The sequence below is a fragment of the Naegleria fowleri genome (genome assembly GCF_008403515.1).
Source record: "Naegleria fowleri strain ATCC 30894 chromosome Unknown tig37, whole genome shotgun sequence".
Taxonomy (NCBI): Eukaryota; Heterolobosea; class Eutetramitea; order Acrasida; family Naegleriidae; genus Naegleria; species Naegleria fowleri.
The window spans coordinates 158,511-184,735 of NW_025407969.1; the positions used below are offsets into that span (position 1 = coordinate 158,511).

At 36.7% G+C, this 26,225-nt stretch overlaps 14 protein-coding genes across 14 annotated transcripts; 5 read left to right on the plus strand and 9 right to left on the minus strand.

Annotated features, from left to right (window-relative positions):
• Positions 1 to 135: 135 nt before the first annotated feature.
• FDP41_004366 (uncharacterized protein) lies at positions 136 to 1,989 on the plus strand (the record flags this gene model as incomplete). Its single annotated transcript, XM_044707772.1, has 1 exon — positions 136 to 1,989. The coding sequence occupies one exon, from the start codon at positions 136 to 138 to the stop codon at positions 1,987 to 1,989; it is 1,854 nt and encodes a 617-aa protein (XP_044561180.1).
• Positions 1,990 to 2,258: 269 nt separating this feature from the next.
• Positions 2,259 to 3,152, minus strand: FDP41_004367 (uncharacterized protein; the record flags this gene model as incomplete). Its single annotated transcript, XM_044707773.1, has 1 exon — positions 2,259 to 3,152. One exon carries the CDS (start codon positions 3,150 to 3,152, stop codon positions 2,259 to 2,261), a length of 894 nt encoding a protein of 297 aa, XP_044561181.1.
• A 1,054-nt stretch (positions 3,153 to 4,206) lies between these two features.
• On the minus strand, positions 4,207 to 4,785 carry FDP41_004368 (uncharacterized protein; the record flags this gene model as incomplete). Its single annotated transcript, XM_044707774.1, has 1 exon — positions 4,207 to 4,785. One exon carries the CDS (start codon positions 4,783 to 4,785, stop codon positions 4,207 to 4,209), a length of 579 nt encoding a protein of 192 aa, XP_044561182.1.
• A 194-nt stretch (positions 4,786 to 4,979) lies between these two features.
• Positions 4,980 to 7,286, plus strand: FDP41_004369 (uncharacterized protein; the record flags this gene model as incomplete). Its single annotated transcript, XM_044707775.1, has 1 exon — positions 4,980 to 7,286. One exon carries the CDS (start codon positions 4,980 to 4,982, stop codon positions 7,284 to 7,286), a length of 2,307 nt encoding a protein of 768 aa, XP_044561183.1.
• Positions 7,287 to 7,400: 114 nt separating this feature from the next.
• On the plus strand, positions 7,401 to 9,113 carry FDP41_004370 (uncharacterized protein; the record flags this gene model as incomplete). Its single annotated transcript, XM_044707777.1, has 1 exon — positions 7,401 to 9,113. The coding sequence occupies one exon, from the start codon at positions 7,401 to 7,403 to the stop codon at positions 9,111 to 9,113; it is 1,713 nt and encodes a 570-aa protein (XP_044561184.1).
• A 165-nt stretch (positions 9,114 to 9,278) lies between these two features.
• On the minus strand, positions 9,279 to 9,941 carry FDP41_004371 (uncharacterized protein; the record flags this gene model as incomplete). Its single annotated transcript, XM_044707778.1, has 1 exon — positions 9,279 to 9,941. One exon carries the CDS (start codon positions 9,939 to 9,941, stop codon positions 9,279 to 9,281), a length of 663 nt encoding a protein of 220 aa, XP_044561185.1.
• A 605-nt stretch (positions 9,942 to 10,546) lies between these two features.
• Positions 10,547 to 10,849, minus strand: FDP41_004372 (uncharacterized protein; the record flags this gene model as incomplete). The annotated part of the gene is made up of 1 exon (XM_044707779.1): positions 10,547 to 10,849. One exon carries the CDS (start codon positions 10,847 to 10,849, stop codon positions 10,547 to 10,549), a length of 303 nt encoding a protein of 100 aa, XP_044561186.1.
• Positions 10,850 to 11,636: 787 nt separating this feature from the next.
• Positions 11,637 to 12,701, minus strand: FDP41_004373 (uncharacterized protein; the record flags this gene model as incomplete). The annotated part of the gene is made up of 2 exons (XM_044707780.1): positions 11,637 to 12,294; positions 12,418 to 12,701. 2 exons carry the CDS (start codon positions 12,699 to 12,701, stop codon positions 11,637 to 11,639), a joined length of 942 nt encoding a protein of 313 aa, XP_044561187.1.
• A 22-nt stretch (positions 12,702 to 12,723) lies between these two features.
• Positions 12,724 to 13,484, minus strand: FDP41_004374 (uncharacterized protein; the record flags this gene model as incomplete). The annotated part of the gene is made up of 2 exons (XM_044707781.1): positions 12,724 to 13,023; positions 13,074 to 13,484. 2 exons carry the CDS (start codon positions 13,482 to 13,484, stop codon positions 12,724 to 12,726), a joined length of 711 nt encoding a protein of 236 aa, XP_044561188.1.
• A 429-nt stretch (positions 13,485 to 13,913) lies between these two features.
• Positions 13,914 to 17,740, minus strand: FDP41_004375 (uncharacterized protein; the record flags this gene model as incomplete). The annotated part of the gene is made up of 7 exons (XM_044707782.1): positions 13,914 to 14,354; positions 14,415 to 14,421; positions 14,472 to 14,540; positions 14,595 to 14,608; positions 14,672 to 15,050; positions 15,122 to 15,312; positions 15,383 to 17,740. The coding sequence occupies 7 exons, from the start codon at positions 17,738 to 17,740 to the stop codon at positions 13,914 to 13,916; spliced, it is 3,459 nt and encodes a 1,152-aa protein (XP_044561189.1).
• A 1,842-nt stretch (positions 17,741 to 19,582) lies between these two features.
• On the plus strand, positions 19,583 to 20,248 carry FDP41_004376 (uncharacterized protein; the record flags this gene model as incomplete). Its single annotated transcript, XM_044707783.1, has 1 exon — positions 19,583 to 20,248. One exon carries the CDS (start codon positions 19,583 to 19,585, stop codon positions 20,246 to 20,248), a length of 666 nt encoding a protein of 221 aa, XP_044561190.1.
• Positions 20,249 to 20,476: 228 nt separating this feature from the next.
• On the minus strand, positions 20,477 to 20,752 carry FDP41_004377 (uncharacterized protein; the record flags this gene model as incomplete). Its single annotated transcript, XM_044707784.1, has 1 exon — positions 20,477 to 20,752. The coding sequence occupies one exon, from the start codon at positions 20,750 to 20,752 to the stop codon at positions 20,477 to 20,479; it is 276 nt and encodes a 91-aa protein (XP_044561191.1).
• Positions 20,753 to 21,152: 400 nt separating this feature from the next.
• Positions 21,153 to 23,797, plus strand: FDP41_004378 (uncharacterized protein; the record flags this gene model as incomplete). Its single annotated transcript, XM_044707785.1, has 3 exons — positions 21,153 to 22,500; positions 22,625 to 22,861; positions 22,932 to 23,797. The coding sequence occupies 3 exons, from the start codon at positions 21,153 to 21,155 to the stop codon at positions 23,795 to 23,797; spliced, it is 2,451 nt and encodes an 816-aa protein (XP_044561192.1).
• A 460-nt stretch (positions 23,798 to 24,257) lies between these two features.
• Positions 24,258 to 26,053, minus strand: FDP41_004379 (uncharacterized protein; the record flags this gene model as incomplete). Its single annotated transcript, XM_044707786.1, has 4 exons — positions 24,258 to 24,823; positions 24,910 to 25,462; positions 25,558 to 25,765; positions 25,833 to 26,053. 4 exons carry the CDS (start codon positions 26,051 to 26,053, stop codon positions 24,258 to 24,260), a joined length of 1,548 nt encoding a protein of 515 aa, XP_044561193.1.
• Between the last annotated feature and the right edge of the window lie 172 nt (positions 26,054 to 26,225).

The window sequence follows — 26,225 nt, forward strand, 5'->3', positions numbered from 1 at the left end:
AACCACCTTTAACTGTACTAATTGCACACACAGCCATGAATAACGTTTGAATTTTCGAACAAATAAACGCATGGACAGTGATAAAAAAAAAAGAAGAAACACCTCCAACAACACCTTCAAAAAAGTATAAAAAAAATGCTCGCTCCCTCACAGCACCAATTTCTGCCGGATGAGCAACGCGTTCAACTCATCTTGCTCTCTCCGAATTTTAATACAGAATTTAAAATACCTACGTTGGATCGGGATGTGAGGATCAAGCTGAGAGAGATGGGAGAGCCAATGACTCTGTTCGGGGAAGGGCCTCCCGAAAGAAGAGAACGATTGAAACGGCTTGTGGTCATTCAGAGGCTTAGAGAGGAGGAACAGCAACAACAACAGAAGGAGGAGCAAAGAAATTTATATGAAGATTATACTGACCATGGATCAGAATTAATGGCAGATTTACAAAGAGAATTAATGGCTAAAGGACGACAGGATTTAATTTCAACCTTGGCTAAAAATCAACAAGAAGAGCAAGAGGAAATGGTGGATGAGATGGAAGAAAAAGAAGATATTACTCAACAATATTTTACATTTGAAGCTTCAAATACAAATCTTGCAAGTGTACGAGAAAGTATTGCCATGTATTCACTACAATCGGCACAACAACGATTGGAGACCATTCGGGAATTTGTGGATGTTGTGAAAAAAGATAAAATGGGACAGCATACTTCGAAACCTGGAATTGCAGCCCAATTGGTCGATCGAAAAAACAGACTCATGGAGAATGTACAAAAGCGATTATCGATGGTATCCTCTGTGATTGGAGATTCTCGACCAATTTCACAAATTAAAATTCTAGGCCACGATTTTGGGAAATGCATTACTGGATCTTGGTCTGGTACAATGAAAATGTGGCAAGTAGCGAATCCGTGTTTTAAGGAAGAGGAGCCAATGACTGATGAGACCGATGAAAAAGAATCAGAAATGCCCTTGCAAGATGAGGATGAATCGTACAGCTGTTCTCTCATTAGAACCTATGCAAATGCTCATGACGAGAGAATTACGTGTCTGCAGGTGAGAAACGAATTTGTTCTAAGCACATCTGCTGATCGAATTATTAAGCTATGGAATATGGAAGATGAATCAGAAAAACCAACCCAACTGTTCAACGTTGTAGAATCAGATTCTTCATCAAATGATATGTCTGATCATAATGCCACTGCATCTGAAGAGCCTGCTCTAAAAAGAGAAATACTCAAAGCTGGAGATATTCACACTGCCGTCATTAATAGACTCTCCATCCACCCAAATGGACAACAATTTATTAGCACAAGTTCTGATCATACTTGGTGCATGTGGGACTTGTCAACTTATCAACCACTCTATATTCAAGAAGGTCATTACTGTCCAGTTTATGCAGTAGATCATCATCCGGATGGAGGAATTTTGTGTACGACAGACTTTAATGGAGTTGTAAAGTTGTGGGATTTGAGAACAGGTTTATTGGTTTGCAATTTACTTCATCATGTTAAGGATGTACTTAATTGTTCATTTAACCCATACAATGGAGTGAATTTAGTGACTGGTGGTTTAGATGGACTGATTGATGTATGGGATTTGAGATATGCCAAGCACAGTTTAAATTCAGGAGCGAAACAAACAGATCCAAACTCGGATCACTTTAGACAAGAGCCATATTATTCCATACCTGCCAGTTACAAGTTAATGAACACAATAATGTATGAACCTTCTTGTGGAAGGTTTATAATATCGAGTGGATTTGATGGAATGATTCGATTTTGGGACACTGTTTCATTTAAGCCTGCCACTCAGTTTTCGATTGGAGAACGAATTTTATGTATGGATGTGACACAATATCCGAATAGTTGTTTTGTGCCAAAACATGAGGATACACATGAGTTTGGAAATTGGAGCGAACATTTGATGATTGTTTGTGGAGGTCTTGACAAAAAGTGGAGAAAATTGACAAGCTTTTGCAAACGTTGAAATTCTGAGTTCAATGATTTTGCTAGACTTGCAAGTGTTTGAAAATTTGTTTGAAAAAGTCATTCGACGATTGGACGACAACGGCACCTATTATAACGATAATCTCTTAATTTTGAATTTTCTTTTAATTTAATAATAACAATTCCTAAGCTTTCATTGAGAAAGAGTCTTGCTCGCCCAATAACCTTGCCTTCATTCATTAGTGATAAATACAAGAACATCCTTTTTATTTTGATGCGAAAAAAACAAGTGTCAACAAGATTTCGAAATTAAAGACTTTCATTGTCTTCAGGATTCAACAACTCGAACAAGGAGATGGAAGTTCTCACTTTTCTTGGAACAGGAATCGCAACAGGCGTTTCATCACTCGATGAAGAACAATTACATGACATCATGTTGGAAAGTGTTTGTTCATGACGAGTTTGAAGAGTGAAATTTTGAAGAGTTTCTTCATCAACTTGTCGTTGTCCCTTATTAGTTTTTGAAACGACAGTCATCTTTTGGATGCCAGAAGGTGGCATTTCTGTTGGACAATGATCAACTTTGACAGCACTGACGGGTGCAATCATGAGTGATCGATCATACTTTTGAGGAGATGGAATGGTTGATGTTGTGGTTGTGGTTGTAAATGTGGATGGAGTCAAGCGTTGAGACATGCTTGGCAGTTGACTGATTTGCATGGTTTCTTTTACATACAAATCCTTTGGATGAGCAAAACGTGGTTTTCGATGAGGAGGTTGATATGAAATTGTTTTGGATGTCAAACCTTCACATGGAACCTTATTGACGAATTGTGATTTTGATGCTGCTGTTGAACGGACTGGAATTGGACGAGGAGGAATTGGTTGAGAATGTTCAGATGAATGACTTGGTTTGATTGTTGGTTTGGAAGGTTGTTGAGTTGGTTGTGGAGATAAAGGTGACTGTGGAAGAGATGGAATGACAATCTGAACGGGAGGAGGAACATGTCTTCGAGAAGAATGTAATTTCGTTTCAACATTGAAATGGAGAGATAAATCCAAAGAACCATTGAATGGATTTGAAGTGGAGAATCTTTCAGTGTCTGTAAAGTAAGAGACCATGGTGAGAGGTTTTGGTCGTTTTCCCTTCTTTTGTTGTTGTTGTTGTTTGTTTGGCACAAAGGTCACATAACTGAATTTCATTTTGTAATTTTTTTGTTTTAACAATGTTGTTGAATTGAAATTCTGTTTCAACATTTGACATTTTGCGATTCACACAGAAAAGGAGAAAGAGCAAGTCAATACAGCAAGAATGGAAAAATATAAGGGGCATTGAATGGATGGCAATGATGATAAGTTCCTTTGATTGATTGACAAAAAAGGCAATTAACAAAGGGTGGCAATCTCATTTTGGGAGAGAAGGGCCGAAGGTTGTGAAATTGTGTGGGCAGATTGTCATTTAAAAGTACATGAAACAATCGATTATGAATGATTGCGTGATTCAAAAGGAAGAAACAACAAGCACCACTCAAATTTCATTACGATTATCTATCTCATTTATAATAAAAAGAGGTAGTTTCCTTTTTCAAAGAATCATTCTCCGAAAAAAGGATCTGTTGAAGGATGAATGGTTTTTCTTCATCTCCTATCAGCAAACAAATCAAGAGATGCATCCTATTCAGTGAGTAATGAATGATCATCATCATCTCGAGTGATCTTTTTAAAATCATGACCAGTCAAACATCAACACCGTATCTCACCCTCTAATATTTTGGCGGCAATCATTTCAAAGCCAACCATCATGAAGATATTGAAGAATTTGATTTAAGCATGCTTTATGAACATTTTGCGCTAAGGAGATATTAAGGAAAAATCAAACTTGAGTGCCGAAGAAAAAGAAGTTGAACAAAAATAAACGTCAAAGACAATCCATTGGTACAAGCTTTCAACATCTTATGATCAATATGATAGGTGACCTTAACAGAGAATCATTTAATGAAATATTCCATAATAATATTAAAAAAATGAAAAAGTGAAATTAAGGTGTTTAAAGAAAAAAATCGGAATTTGCATCCATTCTGGATGGCTCAGAGTCTTGCTGCTGTTGAAGGTGCTCAGCAATAACATCATCATCATGGAAAGAATGATTCAACAAATTGGATTGTTGCTGCATTTCTTGAAGTTGAAAATGAAAAGAAAAAAGAACCTTCTCAACCATTTCCAATCGGGAATTGGTTTTTGTTAATTCATTGAAAAATCATTCTTGAATGGAAGCGAGATGCTCCTGTTGCAAGATGTGATTCAATAATTGTTCTGAATTGGCATTATTGATTTGGAGTGGTGATGATGATGGAGTTGAATGGTGATGATGATTTTGTGTTGTTGCATTTAATTCGAGTATTCCAGCTACGGCTTGCTCGTGATGATTATTATCTGACGACTCGAGCTGGAAAGTATTCAACAATATTGAATCCGTCTGCTTTTGAATGATTGATGTAGTGGCATTGTCTCTTTCGCTGATTATGAGCGAGCAAATATCTGAAAATTTCTCAGCCATTTTCTTGGGATCTTTCTCGTCGCAACATTGGATGAGATCAAACAGGATGGAAGAAAACTTCTTACAATTACCATTCACACTCATATGAACTGTTAGAAAATGATCGATCACCTTTTTCTGTTTGTCTCTTTTGATGGTAGAACATCGGGAACAACAAGGACATGTATGACCGCTGCCTTCAACGTACGGAAAGAAGGGCTTCAGGCGTTGACGAATTTGTTCATAGACTGGAGAAAGAACTGACTCTTTCCACAATGGTGGAATGTTGGGAGGTGACATGATGGTTTTGTTTGGATTGCTGATTTGGTTCTATGAACGTCTTGTTGTTGTTGATCAAGGCTGGCACTTGACACGGACGTCTGAGGGAAATTTTTAGAGTGGACGTCTGTGCGTGTGCACACGTGTTTAAAACATGAGAGTTCGAATTTGGATTTCTGATCAAAAGAAAAAAATCAACACACAAACAATCTCCCATGTCTTCTCTTTCAAGTATTGTAAATTTTTATTTACCCGAATCAGATCGAGTCGAACTCAATCAAAGCCTTTCCAAATGCACAGGTGATACCACAGAGATTTTCACAAAACAAGATTTCGAGCAATTCAACAATGATTTGAATTTCGTAAATGAATTAGGAAATAAGAGAAGTGCTGTCTTTTTGGGAAATCCACAATCGGGAAAAACCACGATCATCCAATGTTTGACCGCCATGCTTAACCCAAGAACTCAAAATCCTACTCCTAACTCCGCTTCCAGCGCCTCCTCTTCTGATACGAATACAAGCAGCTCTCCATCTGTTGCCTCTCAAAAATATGGAAGAAAATATGGAGCTGACACTCAACAGAAGAATAACTTTTCAATTGAAGGTTCAACTGTTTGTCACGCTGGCTTGAATCTTATTGATCTGAGAGGAATATTTGAGAAGGAGTTGAATGAAAGTGATGAAGCACTTCAACAAACAAGACAAGATATTTTGCATCAATGCAAACCGAACATGATTGTCGTAGTATTGAAAGTTCATAATGTGAAAGAAATTCCACATTGCTACGACAGGGAATTGTATGTGTTGAGGGAAGCTGCATATTTGCGTACGAAATTGATCGACCAGATGAAAAAAACAACACCAAATGCAAAAGGCATTCTTCCCATCCACATTGTTGTGCACTTTATAGATGAGTATGATGAGACCTATCAGCAATTTTGTGAGCATGTTGAAAACTATGTGGATGATTACAAACTCGTCCAACATCGCCAACATCTCGCAGAAGTCGAAGAAGCAAAGAAGCTTGCAGAGGAAAATAAGCAACAAGTGACACAAGCATTGAAATCTATTGAGGAGAATGATTTAATTTTGGATGCAGAGTCCAGACAACTCTCACAACTCATCGATGCCACCGAAAGAGAAATTCAACAGCTTAAAACAGAAGAGCATGGTGAAAATCCAAATGTCTTGTCTCAGAATAATAGTGAAGCAGCCTCTGCTCCTTTGTATCCAAATTTCTCACACCATGAAAATCCAAATTTTAATGTCAGCGTCACTGGGCAAGAGAAAACTTCTACTAGCAGTACTGAAGCGACACCAAACAACAGCAACTCCAATTCCACACCCACGAAGGCAACATCTTCATTTTCTTCTCTTTTTGGAATGATTTATGGCGTATTTAAAAGAGGTCCAAAACAAGAATCATCCAGTACAGAGCTCCCCTCTCTCCCACAACAACTTCCACCACAAGTGAACGAAAAGTTAGAGATCTATTCACAAAAATTGCAAATTAAGAATAGATACAGCCATGAGCGTAACCTGATTGAGAATAGAAGATATCAACTTGATCTCCAGAAAATTGAGCATCAGTCCACGCTCTCTCGACTCAATGAAGAGATTACTCGCTACGAAGAATACCTGAAGGACATGAAGGAAGTGAAAGAGAATATTCCAAAAATTGTTCAAAGGGCATACATGAAAGCGTATGATGAGTTACACCACAAACAAGAAGATCATATCAATAGAATTCGAGAGGAATTTAAAAAAAACTCAACCTTTAACAAGCTACTCTATGAAAGTGGTATTTTAACTAAGAATTCTGGAACAAAAGAGAATCAACATGTTTACTTCCACTTCACATGCGTAAGGTCCGACTACGCCAAAGAAAAACACAAAGCTCTTCTTTTTAATTGGGGATTGAAACAACTTGCAGATAGCATTCAAACGTGCCGAATTACCATGTTTGAAAGAGTGTCTATTGTCACAGATGATATGAGAAGAATTCTGGCTGGAAAGATTATTGAGAAATTTGTAGAAATTGCTGAAAAGAAAGCAAAATTAATGAGCGAAAATGGTGGTGATAAAAGTGACTATCCTCCCGTATTTTGGAAATTACTTCTTAGAACCCTCTCCATGATTGGTGACCAGAAAAATCATCCCACACGAACGTTTGAGTATGCTTGGAAAATTATTAGCGAAGGAGATGAAGTGAAAACAGCCACCTGGTACTATGACATGTCTAAGGTGGCCTACAAACTAGGTTTCATCATTAGACCCATTATTCCATTAGGAAATTGGTGTCACAAAAAATCTCGTGAAAAGATTCCACTCGTGGGTGCGTGGGCCACTAATTTTTATTTAGGAGCCAGAGGTCCTGAATATGTGGTTGGAAATAGTTATTCAAACAAGAGAAAATCTGTTTTTAAATTCATGAGCTCCTCCAAGGAAGGATCAACCAAAGCACCGAGTGAGGACACGTCAGAAATACCTGAATCGAATAGCAAACGAAACAGAAAATAGCTTATGTCCATGATGATTAATTCATCTTAATATACCAAAAACACCTGTTGCTGTTCGTTCTGTGGCAATGTTGTAATGAAATATGGTTCGAATAGTGGTTGGAAATAAAAAAAAATGAATCGACATGAATTCTTTGGTGCTCTTCCGTTCATGTGTCCATTCTCTCAACTCAATCAACACTATGAGGAATTTCTTCTCTCTCATCCATACAAGTCCAATAACAACCATGTTTATTGTACAGAATTTTCTAATTTTTTACAACAACAGTATTCTCATGTGATGGAGGACGCTTTCATTATATTTGAAGGCTGTTGTTGCGTGATGGATGATCGGGATGAACAACACTTTTTCTTTGATTCAGTCCAAACTGATCCGGCACAAATGAAAGCGAAATTAATTTTGATTAAATTGAATGGATTGTATTTGAGTAAGGCTTTGGAAAGAAAATTCTTTTCATCATCATTGTTTGTGGAATCAGATTTGGAAGGAAATGAGGATCCAAATGCGCTCATTTACTCAAAGGTTTCTAAATCTACAATCATTACTGCCAACCCCAACACCACCACGACAATGAATAATGCAAATAACCATATGAATAGTAGTAATAATGGCGGAGCTAGCTCTCAATCAAGCTCATCCAAAGGAGAACCGGCAAAAAAGAAGAGAAAAAGTAATGTTACTATTGTGTCCTATAATGAAACAAATAAGGGACGTATACAATTATTGGAACAGTGTGGAATTGTACATTTGAATCAAACAACAAAAAATTATGAATTGCATGATCATGTGTTTATTCTTTGCCTCGTTTTGGACACTAAATGTTACTTGATTGATCACACAGCAATTGAAAAGATCACTAAACCTATACTTGCCCCAAGTAGCAATAATAGCACGCCTCAAAAAGATCTCAATTCATCAAAGGGAGATTTATTAATTGATGAAGAGATTTTGAAAGAGGCAGAACGCATTTACAAGGAGCACTTGCAGAAAAATGGAAAGACTAAGCCTGAGTCTGAGCTAATACTTCAAAATTCCAAGTCTAATTTAGGGAACAGCACTCCCCAAAATGAGGAAGAGAAAATTCCCTATCTTGGAATTACTGCATCATTTGTGACTCTACGACTGTACCATTTAATGTCAGAATATGAACCACAAAGCGACAATGACAAAATATCAACCACGGAGCAGAAAATAAGTTCCTCAAAAATGGCCCTCGATCAAGCTCTTGCATTGATGTTGAAATGTCTGAAACCTGTGGATGCGAGTATGATCATTAACTTGACTTTAGAAAATTCGGAAACTTTACACAAAAATCCTTCACAACCTAACGAACAACCACAATCCTACCATCAACAAGAACCAGAACAACACAAAGAAGAACTTGCCAAAACCTGCTCTAATTATCCATCACTTGCATTCCAGCAAGAATTGTACAACAAGTGGAACAACAATGGTGAACTAATCTCTCTCTTGAAGAACCACCCAGTGATTTTGAACATTGGAAGTGAAAAAAAGGCATCACCTAAATGGTTGCAAACTGAAGATGATGACATTTATTACCGATCATTGACAGATATTGCAACATTGTACACGAAATCCATGTTAAGAACCAAGTCTCATGATATTCAACAAGAACAATTAGCTCTCAAACAACTTGAATCTAAGCACCTTAGTTCTATCGAAAATTTGTGTAAATTAAGCGACATGAGTACTTTGGATGAACAGTCTTTGCAAAATTTAGACCGTGAAATTGGCAAGTTGAGAGAAATTCAAGAAACTTTGTTGCTATGTGAGAAGGTTATTCCTGTCAAACCTTACTCTTATTGATTTGTTAATTTTGATAAATATGGCCAGAAAATAAAAAACATATTAGTCAAACTGATAAGCAATGTTTATTTCTGAAAACGTAAATATAATCTGAGGAATGTTTTTTTTTGATATTTCAGATGAAAATGGAGTCGATTTATTGGCATGCTCACCTTAAATACTGAATTACAAAGAATCAATAAGGCCAGCCATATCTGAAAATTCTGAATACATTCTCTTAAATTCACTCAAAGTCAGATCAATCGTTTTTCTCTGACTATTTGTCATGAGCATGGTTAGGGTCACTTTGGCACTCTGTAAATTCTCACATGAACTCGATGCTGTTGCAATACTTAATTTCCAATCCAAATGTTTCAATCTAGGCAATTCAAAATCATCTAAAAACTTTTTATCGTGTTGAGTTGATTCAGATTGCTCCGATGATGTATCATGATGGTCTTCTCTGAATTTTGTTTGTTCCAATAAAATTTCATATTCGGGACACAGGACTTTGATTTTGTTCACTTGAATTTGAGTGTTGGATCTCAATAATTTTGGAAAATCTGCAAGAGCTACTCTGAATTGTCGAGCAGTACGGAATATATACAACAAAAGATTGATCACATTTTCAATTTGTTTGCTGGACATGGCTTGATTATTCACATCCGAAATCCAGCTCAGATAATCATCAACATAACATCCCAATCCTTTTCCGAGAATAAACATGACAGTCTTGTGAGCCATTTCATTGATGATATCAGGATGAACTCGATTTAAATCATCGACTGCACTGTGAAATCCCTCCGGAACACTTTGAAAACAATTTAGTGAGTTATTCGACGATGACATTTTTTTTGGGTCCTTATACGTATTCCTCTCGCGAGACAAGATTTTTCTGAATGATCGGATTTGTTCTTTGTGCTCTCTTAATTCTTATTAATAATATCAACGAAAACGTCTTCGTGATGAAGTGTTGTGGATGATGATTACAGAGAGAATTTACTATTGTTTAGGAGTTTTATTGTTTTATGTATTGACAACTTAAAAATCACGCAAATCACGTGATGATTCATGAGTTGAAAAAGCCGTATGCAAAATTGAAGTTTGAGAGTACAAGAGCAATGTGTTGTTGGATGTCCACATGTGTTTTGGTTTGGTGGTGTGAATTCAGGATTCAAGTTCTCCATATCTCTGAGTTGAACATCCTCCTGAATTCACTTCCCTATACATATGAAACAACCAATATCGTTCAGTTTCTAAGTGGATGAGGAGGATGACAGTCCAGGTCGCTCTGTCTTGGAGGTTAGTAGTGCTGATTCGAAGACTGCATTCAAGGCATCCTGACTTTTCAAATGTTTGAGTTCAACACTCGAATTGCAGAGAGGACAGAAAGCAAGTGCACCATCATCCTGATCACTATCGTTAGAATTCGTTACGTACGAATATGAGTGCCATTAGAATTTAGTTGCGGAAGTGGTTGATGTTGTGGTTTGCTTGCTCATCATGAGGTTTTGTCGTTTCAGAAGAGCCATATCCAACAGCTTTCCAACTTCCACCTCCGATGATGACTTGCAGGGACACATCACGGGACGTATCACCTTTGGAGAGGAGGAGAGTCCATAATGATGCTGGTGATGATGATGATGATGATTACCCGTGGTCCCTACGGAGCCAAGCAAGTTATTATTCACCTTGGTTGGTACATAGGTGGTACCAATGAAACCAGTTTGATTTCTATAGTTTTGAAAGTCCAACATGTTCCAATCTCGTGATAACACTGAATCAATCAACAACAACAACAACACTGCAAACGGGTTGTAAACAAATGATAACAAGAAGAAGAAGGCACACGGAACGGGCACGACAATGAACGCTCTCTCAAAGCAGCAAATTTTGCTTTTGGTTTTTTTTGCTGTGTGTGTTGTTGAGGGTGATGATGAATTGTGAATTACAATGGTCGTTGAAAAAAGTGCACTCCGCGGTTGTGCAAAAATCAATTGATTTTTATTCATAGAATAGAAAGAATGAACGAACGGCTTGTGATTCCAATTCGCAACCCACCAAAAGATTTTATGATCAAGTGTTGTGCGACGTTTGACGGGCGTTGGTGGATACAATCTAAATCATTTACAGAGCCAGCTAATTCAGCACAAAATCTTATCAAAATTGTAGATCTCTAATCTCACATGAAGTTGAATGAGAGAGAAGAAATTGCTGAAAAGGAGTTTGCAGTAGGAGTTGCAGCAATCTTGATTGAATTCACAGAAAGTCGACTGACAACGAACGAAATCTGTTTCAGCTGTTCCTATTGGGAATTCGGAAGCATCGAATTTGAACATTTTCTCCACTTCAATGATTCAATCCTTCTTATATTAGGGTGGAGTTAGGTGAACAAACAAATATACACTCCTAATTCCTTACATTGCAAAACAATATTAATGCTTAAGAGTATAGAGGAATTACATCGTGAATGATGTCTCTCTCATGAGAATGCACGGAATATTGGGTCAATGATGATCATGGAATAACAACGGTCCAATTCACTCACGCTCTCTCATTAGATCGAAGGAGACACTCTTCTCTCCTGTTTGTCTTCCCTACAATGCCCAACTTGTCCTTCAATAACTTTCGATGTGCCTCGTAAAATCGCTCATACAAGTCCACGAGATTTCTCTCAGACATTTGTTGCAAATTGTCCAAGAAATTGGAAGGAATCTCAATTCCTCTCGAGAGAGTGCTCATTGAGAATCGTTGCTTGTTCTCTTCTAAAATTTTCTGTTGCATTTCAAAGATAGGAGCAAGTTTTTCCACATCTTGGTTTGATAAATTCAATTGTAAAGGTGCAGCATGCTTGAGATAGGTGTCACAGAGGGTACAAACAATTTTCTTGCGATTTCTCTGTGATGAATTTTTGAACTGCTCAACCAAATTGTAACACAAAATGTCTTCAGGAGCATAGGAACGTTCTCCAAATGAGAGAAAGAGAGGATAAATTTCTGGATGCTTCAAGCACATGGTAATGTCATTGGTAGCACTTGATTGCATGTTATCATTGGCACTATTAGCATTCTTGGCGTTTTCGCTGTGAGATGATGATTTGTGTGCACGCTGAAAGAAAAATACAGGAATTGTCACAGAAATGAATGTATCAATCATTGCTGCCATGAACATGATGGAGGACCATGGTACGTAATAGTCAACTCTAAGTGCATGTCATGTGAGTATTGACGAGAGGATTGAATTACATGCAATATAATCATCATTTCAATTGCAATTTTACAGAATATATGTGTCCAATATATAAGTAGTCAAACTCAAAACTTACAAATTAGAAACGTCACTAAACAAAGATACACAATAAGCTAATCCTAAAATAGCCCAATTAAAGAAGATAGCAAACACTTCAGTCTTCACTTTCCATACATCTCTCTTTACAAACAAGACAAAAATTGACACAGTCAAAATCAAAACCAAATAAATAACAATTTCCACAATGAATAAGTAAGAATTAAAGGATCCACTTCCACATCCGGTGGTCGAAAATATAAAGCCGTCTAGTACCCACATCGACGAGTGAGTGGCGGTGAGTTCTGTTTCATTTGCATGCATTATTGACGTCCAATAATAATAATCAATGCTTCCAATAGTAAGATAAAGAGAAAGATGCATGAAAATTATTACCAAATAGAAGAGAAGGACAAATTTTGTTGGCAATTTGAACAGTACTCATGTTATTCACAGTTCGAAAAAAGAATTCTTCATTCTGGGATTTTCTTTCCACAGCAGTGAATGTTGTGCTTGAATTAAGGTGAGAGAGAGGATACGAGGAGGAAGGAGACGAATTTGGTGAAGTGTGATCGTTTGGATGTGATACAGAATGAATGTCAATGACAATTCCATTCATGACTTGAGGAGGATCTGACAAGTGTTCCTATCCATACCATTGAAGTAATTTTCCATTTCACGTTGACCAATTTTTACCTTCAATCGATTCAAAAGTCCCAACATTGCCACTCGCATGGTCCTCAAAATAATCGTCGTCGACATCGATGGGACTGCCAAGTGATAGACCAACTTGTACAAAAAACATGGAAATTGTTTCCGACCAATTAATATTCTTAGATGCATGATCAACGCAAAGAGAAAGGACATGACAGTGGAGATGGTCATTAGAGAAGGATTTCTTGCAATGGTAAGGTAATTGACTCCACTGCTATTCGTATTGAATGTTGATTGGGTCGAAATATGTCCATCTCTTGTTGTAGAAGGAGAGTTTTGTGTATTGGGTGAAGATGTTTGTCCAGTGTCAACATGAATAGTTGAACTGAAATGTTTCGTTTCTGCTTGTTGTATTGATCTCACTTTGTACATCAGTCCAATGAGAGAGGTCATACTTAGTATAACATGCGAACAGCTGTAGGGATGAAATGACATAGGAAGAGGGGGCATCATCACAAAGTCCCTTCTCCGATTCAAAACCTTGAGCGAGAAGGAAAGGATGACATGCAAGAGTGGTGTCATTTGAAAGAGGTAGTGATATATGTGTTGAGAATGGTGCGGATGGCGCAGTGATATTTTAAAACAAATAATAATTGGAAAATTGTGACAAAGATGTTGTACCTAATATAGGTTTCAGTTTCAGCTTTTTTCATGACCATTTGGGACAACATTAAAAATTGAGTATCTCTACTGAGCGAGCTGTCATGGACACTTTTAACTTGGGAGATATGAAACATTTCAGCCATCATAAATCTCAATTCTGAGCAACTCACTCAGCGGCAGTCAAACATGACCATGAAAGATTGCTTTGAGATCATTCTTCTAGAAATCCATATTGTAAATATCAGTTAACTTTTGAATAATTCGTTCAAAGGAAGGTCTCTCGCTGGGATTTGAGGCCCAGCATGATTTCATTAATTTCATATAACTCTCCACTGCAATTAAAAGGTCGATATTCGTAGCATCATCATTGGTCATGAATTTTTCACACCAAATTTTCATCTCATCATGGTTGAGGAATGGTATGACAGGTCGTCTATTATGATTGGCAACATAATAAAGAAGGTTAAGTGCTTTCACTTTCTTTTGCTCATTGTTCACATGATTGAAAAAATTAATTTTCTCAGAGCTCTCATTCCAATATGGTGTCTCTTCAAAGAATAATTCATACATAATGATTGCATATGAATAGACGTCAATTTTTGTAGCATTTTCTCTTGTGAGTTGATGTAAGGGTTCAGAATCTTCCTCCAAAATTAATTCCTTATCAATAAAAATTAACATGATTTAGCAACAGTTGTTTGACAAACATTGAAAACTTACAGGACACCTATTAAAGAATTCCAAAAGATACATCCTTTTCAACTTAAATAAACTTACATGTAAATTAGTGTTCCAATATTTGCTGTTAAGGAGTTGGTTGGAGAGTTCGAGACAATACGGCTCAAGCTGTTTGAAATATCACACATAAATAATGGTGATGTGGTGAATGATTCTACTTACCCAAAGTCACAAACCTTGCGTTCATAAGTATGTCACATGTTGTTGATATTTCATTAGCCATATCAAGCAATACTTACTTTTGGAACATTCGATTGGTCAAGTACGATGTTTGCTGGTTTCAAATCTCTATGAATTAGGTATTGAGGATTTAGTCCGTGTAAGTATTTCATGCCATTAGTCACACCGATCAATATTTTGAGCTTTTCTTTAAATGTTTTTTTGACTTTTCCTTTTTTCATATTATTGATTAATTGCTCTAGACTACCATTCTTTCCTAACTCAACAACAATATACATTTGTGACTCACCAATGCAAATACCATAAAAACTAATAATATTGGGATGACGTAACTGGACTAAAAGCATGACTTCTTTTTCAAAAATCTCATCCGTCTCCTCTGTTCGTATAATTGATTTCACTGCCACATCGATCATGTTATATTTAGCCTGATAAACACTGAGATGTAAGATTAAATAAATAATTGATTATTTTAAACCACGCAGATTAATTGTGACAAATCCTCTTACCTTCCACTGGCGCCCTCTCCTATTTTCTTTTCAAATTTTAACTCGCTTGCTGGAATAATATAGTTTGATGTTTTTGAAATATGAATGTCAGAGTTCAATGATCCATATGAAACATCATAGGTCAATAATTTCTCTTCAATTTCTTTTTTCTGACCGTTGTCTTGCATAAATACTTCGAGCCTTTTTAAATGCTCTCCATGTCCCAAATGCACAAAGTGAGCACAAAAACGAGCCAACAATTATTCCAATAAGCATAAATACTAAAGATCCAGCAATGATTCCTGGAATAACCTGGCTAAACGGAAATCCTGGAGCACATTTACCATTCTTAATCACAAAATCGGTTGGGCAATAGGTTAGAAGGATTGTCAAGTTATGAATATCGGTCTCGCTGAATCTAATATGAAGTATATTTTCTATTCCATTATTACTCAATTCGATGTCGATACTTGGGTCAATTGTGATGGTCAATGTGATCATATTACTATCTAGTTGTATCCAGTTGTATTCCAACAGAAACCTGTGATCAGAGAGTGATAAAACGGGACACTCATTAACACTCTTAATATAATTGCTATATCGATCATACATTTGCATAAATTTCACAGTAAAGCTCTCTCCTGGATAAACAACAATTTTGTCTCTTGATTTTGTTGGTGGAATTGTCTCCACAATTTCAGAGAAATACACAACAGGTGTTGAAATATCGGGTCCATATATTGTTGCTGTATTTGCAATCATGGAAACATTTTTCATCCTGATGACGGCGTTATTGGTCACAAAACATGCACCACCAGCGACAGATGCAAAATTATTCTCAAACTTGGTAAATGAAAACATCATATCACCCGATACAAAAACAGCTCCTCCTCTTGCTGCCTTGTTACGAACAAATGAATTGAAAATAAACACGTCTGCTGTGCTTTCATGTAGTGCAACTGCTCCTCCACTTCCTTGAGCATCTGTTGGTTTTGTAATACAGGAGCCATTTGGAGCTTGAAAGTAAACCATATTTTCTTCAAAGGTGCAAAATTGCAATTCTGACAACAAAGAATTGTATGCATATATTGCCCCTCCTGAAACAGTAGCTCTATTTCCAATGAAGGTAGTTGCTGAGAAATAAATGACTGATTTGATCAATGATACGGCACCTCCATCTCCATTGTTGGACGTGTTATTGCTAAATTTGCATTTGTTAATACGAGAATTAACAGCTTCGAAGATTCCAACAGCTCCTGTGCCTGTCATTGCAGTGTTATTGTGAAAAGATGAGTCTGAAATGGTAAAATCTTTTACATTGATCACAGAAATTGCACCTGCTACATTTGCAACATTATTCAAAAATGATGAGTAAGAAATCCGAATCGATTGGCAAATGTAGAGCAAGAATACACCTTGCGTCTTACATGTGTTGTTTTCGACTTTTAGGCCTGAAAAATAGATCGTTCCTCCTGAAATAACTTTCAGCCATCCTTTTCTATTATTTCGATTTGAAAAAGTAGTTTCCATAATGTTGAGCTGAAATACCAAATCAGCCTCAACAACATACTCCGAAGTGTCTTCATTTTCACTAAACAGAGAAGCGGTTGGAGATGTTGAAACGTACTCAAAATTGCTATTCAGGATGGACAAGGTAACAACTGATTGAAAATTAGCGTTGCCTCTCTTTCCAAAGAGTAGTTTGGATTCCTTCAATATAAAATCATCCACTGTTGATACACGTAAAAAACAAAATCTGTCAGCACCTTCTCTCTCAAAACATGTTAGATTTTGAATTAATATTTGAGAGCATTGTTCAATTAGTAATCCTCCAGATAATTTCAGATTTCGTAATTCAGCATTATATATTTTAGTTAGTTGTATTCTACTTTCTAAAAATTTCGAGTTTTCAATAATAATATTGTCCATTGTTCTTGCCATGTCAATATTGCTGTTTACGGTCGTTGAGTGTTGAATAGTGAACGGGTTCAAATACATGTTTTGCATTGTAATGTGTGACAAAGAGAGAAGTATTATTGCTGAGCGGTCTTCTATGAAATACAATCGCTCTCCATCATTCTCATAGAAACAAGTAACAGTGCTTGGTTTTTCACGATTAAGGCTCGTGACTGTCAGGTCCACATTAACATTGTTGTGATTTAGGTGTATTTCAGGGACTGTGTTTCTGCAATTTGCAGTAGATTCAAAACTGTTGTCTATCAGGTCGCTAATAACTATAATAGTCATATTGTACTGTAAGCAAATGTAGGTTTCCATATCCTTCAATAGTAGAGAGGAAAAATGCTCAAAAACATCATTCATTGATGAGCATGGGCTCGAGAGGCCACACACTTCATCATTGGGACTGTTCATAAATTGATTTTGTGTTTGCAATTTTCCAACATAATAAGTTAAATTAAAGGAGTATGTGATATTTTGCCGGCAAATGATTTTTCCAAACGGCCTGCTTCTGTTCATTGCTTCTAATTTAGATATTGGTTGTGCAGTGTCAATATGTTGTAAGCTTCCCTGAACTCCGACATAAAAATCTTGTAAATTTTTCCGAGCGTGGCAATAAATGTTATCCTGGTGTCGTTGAATAAACAATGAAATAGATGATGATAACACTGCTACCAACATGAATAATAAAAAGAAGAATAAAGAGTTGTTTTTTCTCTCATAATAGCTCTTTCTTTGTTTTTGAAATATTGTCAACAATGTGGAAGGTCGTCTATCACGAAAAAAATTTATCGAGTGATGACAAGTGAAAGAAGTCCATCGGAGAGATAGAAAATCGTCATCATGCTGTTGAACATAATCTGTACAACTGCAGTGATGTTTATGACCTTGGTGTGTGTTTTGTGAACATTCATAGGAATTCATTGAAGAAAGGCTTTGAGTTGGATGATGACTTGGTCCTAGAAAAAGCCTTGCTCGCAGAAGAGGCATTTTTTACAGATCTGTCAGTCATCAATGTTCCGATGAATAAGCCAAATGGTGAGATGCACAAATCCTCATTGCCCTCGTTTTTGTTCGTATTAACTTTGCAATTACAGTGACAAAAATTAGATTGATGACACTTTAAGTGTCCTCAAATCATTCGGTTTACCTTGGGTTTGTGGTTTTTTAAACCCAAATTCTAAGGTTTTTGGAACCCTTGTAATAAACTTCCTTTTTCAATCATTGTATATTTTGGTATATAACGAGCTTGTTATTATTTCCAGAATTTAAATCTCAAAACGGCGTGTGTGGGATGGACCGGTTCAAAAACGAAACGTCAACTTGCAAATCAACATTCGAGCAATTTAAAGCATGTTCGCACTCCAGCCTTAACAAAACCGAATTCATTCCAATCCAAGAAGCGCTACACGAAAGACTTGGAAAGTTCCCTCACACAAACTCAATATTTCTGAACCTTTCTGGCTGTATACATAGCAATTTTGCTTTTCAGTGTCAAATCCATTCATGATTTTCAAAGTCAATCTTGTATCAACTTCGCAAACAGAGTGTCCTATTGGAGAGAACGAGAGAACAGACTGAAAACGACAAGTCTTCTTTTTCATTAGTAGTAGTGCTCGTTGGATCCGACGTGATGAATTGGTTGTATACAAACTCATGCAAGAGACTTCTCCTTTCACTGCCACTCATGAGTTCACTCTGAATGCATCTCAGGGTGTATAGTCACTGTGGGAAACCTTCATTGTCATACAACACGACAAACTTGCGCCAGGTTTGAAACCTGTGGTCTCTGAGATGAACTCTCTTCTGCATTTGTCATCTCGCTTCCAATGACGGACTTTAATAAAGATCGGGCTAACATACCAATTCTCTTCAAGAGACAGAACTTTTCCGACTGTATTTATGTAACCCCTTTTCCTTAAATCAACCGACCCTCATCATCTGAATGGAGAAGGCTAACTCTTGAAGTGGTCCTGTATTGAGAGAAATGGCAACTTATCGAACGCTTTGGACCCCAACAGCTTTTGAAACCTTTTTAAATTCGTGCGGGAGTGAATATTATCTTTGTAAAACAAAATTCTCAACAAGAGCAATACATTTCAACACTCGGAGCTTCAGCACTCACAGTTGAAACACAAACACTCCCTCTCTCTCCACCACTCACATACACTCTCTAACGACAGATCACCACCAAGTGTTGCAACCCTCATACCAACGAGATATTTTTAAATACTATTTGAATATATAATTTCGTTACAACAACGGTTACATTTACAATTTGAGCCAAACTTCCCGTTGATTGACTTTGAAAAAAAAAGCCTCTCTCGATCTTTGTTTACCAAGCAGCATATTGATCAACCAAGTTGTCTAGCAACCAAGAGACTCAATCCTGTTGCATCTAAAATTTTGGTCTTGCTTTCTGTTTATTCAGTTCACCAGTTTATTTCCAAACGCCTTTGAAATTATTTATTTGAATTTTTGTATTTCCGATTCTTCATCCTTCCCATTACTAACCCATACAAAATGTTGCAACAAATCAAGAAATTAATCAACCCGGCAACCATTGGTCATTCATTGAATTCCCTTTCAGAATCATCTGAAGAATTAATGAGTCCTGCTGCCTTCAAATTAAAGAAGAAGCAATTATCCCTCGATAAGTGCACCCCACAACATGGAATGGCAATTCCTTCCTCCCCAACAACTGTTGGTACACCATGTACACCGTGCAGTTTACCTAATTCTCCCCTGAATAGTTGTGGCCAACATCATCATTCCTCCTCTCTTCCCAGTGCCATTTCAACCAATATGCATCATCATCATTCAGGAGTGGCGGTGGAAAAACAAAAAACACCTCGAATGAAAATGCAATCGATCGGTCAACCTAATGTTGTTGTGGTTTCTGATGCTGCTGCCGAAGAAAAATCATCCTCGTTGGCACCTCTGAATTCCATTGAGGCAATTTTAGAACATTTCAAAAGATCCGCTTCGAGCATAAAGGAAAATATGGTCTCTGATCATACGACGTCGACCACTCCATTAACAAAAACAGAACATGAAGCATTGGACTACATCGAAGAGGAACACAAGATTTACAATGACTATGGATTGTTGCGACCCGTACGACAAAGAGATGACTTGCACATTGCTTTGGCTTTACCTTCAAATTTGAACAGAAAGCGTATGAATTGAGGCATTGAGTTGCTGCTTGATGCAAACATACAGAACAGAGGTTGTGAGGCAATGATCACACTTCAAACTAACTGCTAATTAAACCTAGTTCTAACTCCAACAAAAATTATTGTCTCAAATTGGCAAATCATTAAAAAAGTGTAAATATCATAGACCTACTTCTTATTATATTTTGAACTTTCAGCATTGGATCACAAAATATATATTGAAAAGAATTGATTCACGCATTTACTTGGATTTAATGACAATAACAACCGATCCATCCCTTCTCTTCTTGTGAGAGACTGAAACACCGTTTCTATTGTAAGAGCGTTTCATTGTTCTTCTTTTTTCCAACTTTCTCTTTCTTGCTTGTCTTGCAAGTCTTTCCAACTCGGCGTCATTGATAGGTTCGAGTCCTTCTCTGGCACCTCTCTCTTCCTCTCGAGCCAATCTCAAACGTTCCTTTCGTATTTGTTTTGGTGTTGCCTTCTTGACAGACTCGCCACTTTGAACCTCTTTCATTCTTCGATTCTCTCTTTCGACTCTTCTCTTAGCTCTCAATTTTCTTCTCTTTTCCCTCAATAAGGAAATGCTTGAGTCATCTTCAGAGTAGAATAGAGTATTAGCAGTTGGAGTTGATAATTTGTTGTATTACAGGAAATTTGCTGGAGATATGTTCATGCAAATGTGACCTGATGGAATTGATGGCGTTTGACAGGTGACACAATTCTTTGATCTCTTATTGTAGATCAGTCTCCTTTGGAGCTCTTGTTTTTGGAGGGTTGCGTTGCACCCATTCTCCACGCAATTTAACTCATAACTCGTAAAACGATTCATGTTCATATGATCTTCAAGAACGTTGAAGATTAGAAATTTTCGCATAAATGTAAAGTAAATAAAAAAGGAAATTATAACTTTAAGGATGAACAAAACAAAGAGTGACAGAAAAGATTTATTTTCAAAGTTTTCGCATGGCGTGTGTTCCTGCTGCTCCTCTTCCTCCTCCTCCTCAACAAGAACAACTGTTGCTACTCCAAAAACAACAACCAACAACACAAAAACAACATTAGGAACATCCACAACGGTCTCACCACGACACAACTTATTGATTCGGAAAATTAAAAAGTTTGCAAAGAAGATTAAAAAGACCCTTACGAACAAGATGATTCATCCCTCTTCATCATCAGAACCATCATCATCATCAGCACCACCACCACCCGAAGAGTTGCCTCAACAACTCTCGGTGCATCACCATCCACACGATGATGAAAATTATTTAAAGAATTCTGGAAAGAACATTGTTCCCGAAGCAAATAAGACCAATGCCAAACTTTCTTACAAGGAAATGATTACAGCAACAGCAGCATGTTTGAAAGAAAGCTTTCCGAGCTATAAACATCTCACCATTGGTGATATTGTGTTCGGATTGAGTTGTTTAGCGAATGAACATTCCAAGAATGATGTGATCGGAGAGGAGATGAGAAATCCAATTCTTTATAACCGTTCCAACGGGGAGGAAGAAACAGATGAAGAATACAAGTGGTGGAATGAACACTCGACTCTGAATCATCATCATCATGACAATGAACTCAATACATTATTACAAGAGCAGTTAATATTTGCCAAAAGAATGTTGTACTATGCAAATTTAGCCTATTACAATGTAGCCAATGAGACCGAGAGAGCAAAAGTACAAAAAGCTCTTCTTGAGGGCTATGAAAGTTTGAATCAAAGCAGATCCTGGTTCTCTTCATCACCACAACCAAAATATTCCAGCAATTCCCTCAAATATTTGGAATCGTTAAGATATGAAACTAATTTATTGTTTTATGTAAATATTAGTGAAGCAAATCAACAGGCTTTCTTTGTAAAGATGGATCATGATTTGAAAACAGTGATTATTGCCATTCGAGGAACTTCTCAATTGGCAGATATTTTCACAAATTTGAGTGCTGAAAATTCTGACTTGAAAGTTCACCGATTCTATGGTGACTATAAGAGAAAGGTTGAAAAAAGAGAGCACCTTATTGACACTGCTGATTTTACTTTTGATGTGGAAAATAACAACCATGAAAATTTTTGTGAATCAGATGATAACGAGCAAATGATTCATGGAAAAGTTCATGCAGGATATATTAATACGGCTCGATGGATTTTGTCAAAAATTCGAGACTTTTTACTGAATAATATCTTTTCGAATACGAGTGATTACAAATCGTATAGAATTATTACGGTAGGACATTCGTTGGGAGGAGGATTGGCAGCTGTTCGTAAGTTGAATGCATATTTTGAAAGAATGATTTGTAAATTGAACTGAAAATTTGATCACAACAATTAATGCTCTTTCCACAATGAATGATTATCATTTGAAAATTTCGGATCATTCCCAAACAGTCTCTATTCTTTTAAGAGAAACATTTTTAAAACGTTATAAGGACTATTTTGCATCATTGAAAGAAACGCATTTACGTTCCTCGTCACAACAACAAGCACCTTCCCTCCCTGATATTGAAGCCATAACCTATGCATCCAGTGCAGTTTTTTCAGAAAACCTCTCAAATTGGTGTCGATCTTTTGTCACAAGCTACATTATTGCTGGTGACATTGTTCCAAGAATTAGCTTGGGTCAAGGTATGTTGAAACAACACGTAAGATTTGTCGTGACCATACATTTCAAAATTTTTCCTTTCAAATTACAAAGTGGAAAAATTACGTCTTGAAATTAACGAAACAAAATGGGAAGAGAAGCTGAAAAACTTTTTTAATGAGCATTCGAAGATTGCCAATGTTGCTGTGACTATGGACACCTATCTCGTGAAATGGGGATACTCACCATTGTTTCAGACGAAAAAAACTCTTATTACATCATCATCAAAAGCCAATCTTTCCATTGAACAATCATCTCCCACAGTGGATGTCAATCCTACTGAATCCACATGCACAGCCAACGCTAGTGATATCAACAAGAATAATGATAATACTAACAATACGCAAAAGGAACAAATTAGCACTGTTGAAGCAGCAGTAGCACCATTGACCAATGAAGCTATTGAATTATTGGTAGAAGAAATGAATGAAGCCAATAAGGAAATACATACTCTCTATCCTCCCGGCTCACTCTTTCTTATTATTCCAGATTCAGAGAAACAAGCAAGTAAGGATGTGACAGAGACATTGTTTGAAATATTTAATGAACAGTTATTCTCAGAAAAGAAAGTTGAAGAAAAAGAAGAATCAGGATCAGTGGTCTCTTCGATATTTTCAACTGTGAAAACGATTTATAAAACGGTACGAAAAAGCTATGAAGAAGGCAATGAGAATGGATCTGTACCGAGCGAAGATCATTTATTGGATGTGAAAAACTTTATACACACTCAAAAATCAGCAACTTTGATAACTAATAATCGTGATTACACCATTCAACGAGTGGATATGTACCAATTTGGAAGAATTGTGTTGTCACGGTTCATGTTCTCTCATCACTATCTGGTTGGATTTAAAACAGCTCTCGACAGTTTGTTGTGTGAGACAATCGCAAATTCAGAATCATTACCTTCCAACGAATAGAGACTCCCATTTTGATGAAATGATGTTGGGCCTGTGCATTAAAATGCCAAAAGCTTTGATTTTTTCAAATTCTTCAAGTTTTGAGTTTTGCTCTGTTGAATGAAAGGACAAAAATGAAACAAATCAAAAAATCAATCTTGTTGATGGTTTCATGATTTGGATCAAATTCGCACATCGATGTTGAATTAATTTCCCTAACACAGTTGACTCTGTGCATTAAAAAGTGAAAATTCGAGGAAAACAAGAAAAAACCATTAAATCAAGCAAAAACAAGGGGGTTGTTGGGCCGTGTAGCAAAAAGCGAAAAGCTTTGGTTGTTTCAAATTCCTCATGTAATTAAGCGTTGTGGATCAAATCCATTTCTCGTTTGTAGGTTTTTAATGCAGAAGGATATGATTGTTGATCTTTTTCGAGAGCGAGAAGCGAAAATTGTTTATTGACACCTAATGATTGCAAAAAACTAAAACCACGACGATTCTAATTTCTTATTGATCACTCTGGTATTCTTGTTAACATCACTCGTCACTCCCTGCACATCCGTCACGAAATCTTCCAGAAATTGATGCGATTCAGAGAGAACATTATTTGTAACACTTGCAACGGAGTGAATATCATTGACAATATCGAGTAAGTAATCTAACTTTGCGTCCTTCTTGTTTGTTTCCTCCTCCAAATCTTTGGGAAAATAGTCTCGAAGCAAATCAATGGCAATGTGTACAAGTTGAACAGAATTTTTAGAGTACAAGGAAAATAAATCAAATTTTGAAGAATGAAAACAACCAGTTTCATCCATTGGAATAATTGTCTTGTTACAGCTCTTGATGTGGTCAATAATGAAAGGCGTAAATACAGACAATATTGTGAGAGTGGTGTTTGTGGTTTTGAAAATGAGAGTGAAAACAAAGGGAGTTATCACTTCCAATCCACTCAAATTGGAATATTCGATCGAATCTTGAATGTATCTGCTCTGTCTGTCATCAATAATTTCCATCACTTTTGATCGCATCACAGCAATGCATGCAGTATCTGTATGAGACACATGATCACCGTCAAAAAATCATGCAAATATCAAAAGTTCAAACTTGACTGACACAAAAAGCATGATTACTTACAATGTTTTGTATCTCCCTTTCGAATCAAAATTTCAAACGCATGGGCATCAAAATCTAAGCTTCTTTGTTTTTCAGATGTTTCTCCAGACTGAAAGGAAAGAGCCTGTTTTTCAATTTTTTTCCAATTCGAATAACTCCACAGATTTTTGAAGAATCCACCCCATGACATTCCTGTCAACAATCGACTTCCAAGAGCATTGTAGGTGTTCATGGGTTCCAAATATTTTTCTTTCGTTTCTTTCAGATCATTTTGTTGAGAAGTTAATTGTTGAAGAGAATCTTGATTGATGCTCTTGGTGTGTTTTGCCAGCAAGATCATTTCATCTTTTTCACGTTCAATTTTATCTCGAGTGGAAAGATCTTCATCAGTAGTGGATGTTGGTTTCTTTTTGGAAGGCTTTTGTTTTGTTGGTTTTGAATGAGGTCTGACTTCAGGCCTCTCTTCTTTCAGTGTGATTAATTTGTTTCGAAGTTGGCATGAGAGTGACATTTGACTTGCATGCTCAATTATTGAAATACAGTTCGTAATGCTTTCTAATTTATAGAAATAATGCTGCAATAGGAGAGAAATGATAGTTAAGAAATAAAAGAATAATGGTAGGTTTTCATTATTGTTCAATTTTGGTGATCACTACTTGTCACACATACCTTCTCTCCATTATTCAAATTTGTTTTCACACATAAACAAGGATTCAATAAATAATTTTCACGTTCCACAGAATTGATATTTTCAAATAAAACAACTATAGAGATGGATCTATTTTTCGAATTTTCTGTTGTTTTTACATTATTTACAGCCAAAGAAGATGCATCCGTGGAGGATGAACTCTGCGTGAGCGATCCAGCAGAACTTTCCCTTACGTCCATGAATGATCATGGTCGATTCATGTCCTTCAAAATACAGAAAATCAAATGAAATGTACAATTTTCCAATGATATGATTAAAAGCAGCCTTCCAATAATATGTATTTTCAAAGCAAATCAAGTATGGGAATGGTATGATTTTGGGCAGTGCAGTCGATGATGATGATGAAACATTTGAGGAGGAAGATCTAGTTTCCTCTCGGGAATTGCCAGATGCATCCTCTTCATCACGTCCATTCCGATCTGATAAAGTTGATGATGATGAGGCAGTTGCAGACATTTTTTCGAGTCTTTATTATTATTATTACTATTCATAACGGCCAATTTTAGTATTGATGGACGAGGTACCTGTTAAAGAGATTCTATCGATTGATCATGATGATGATGCAAAGACTGTGAATTCAATAATGGACGACAATACTACATCCAAAGTACACATGATCCTCCCTCAT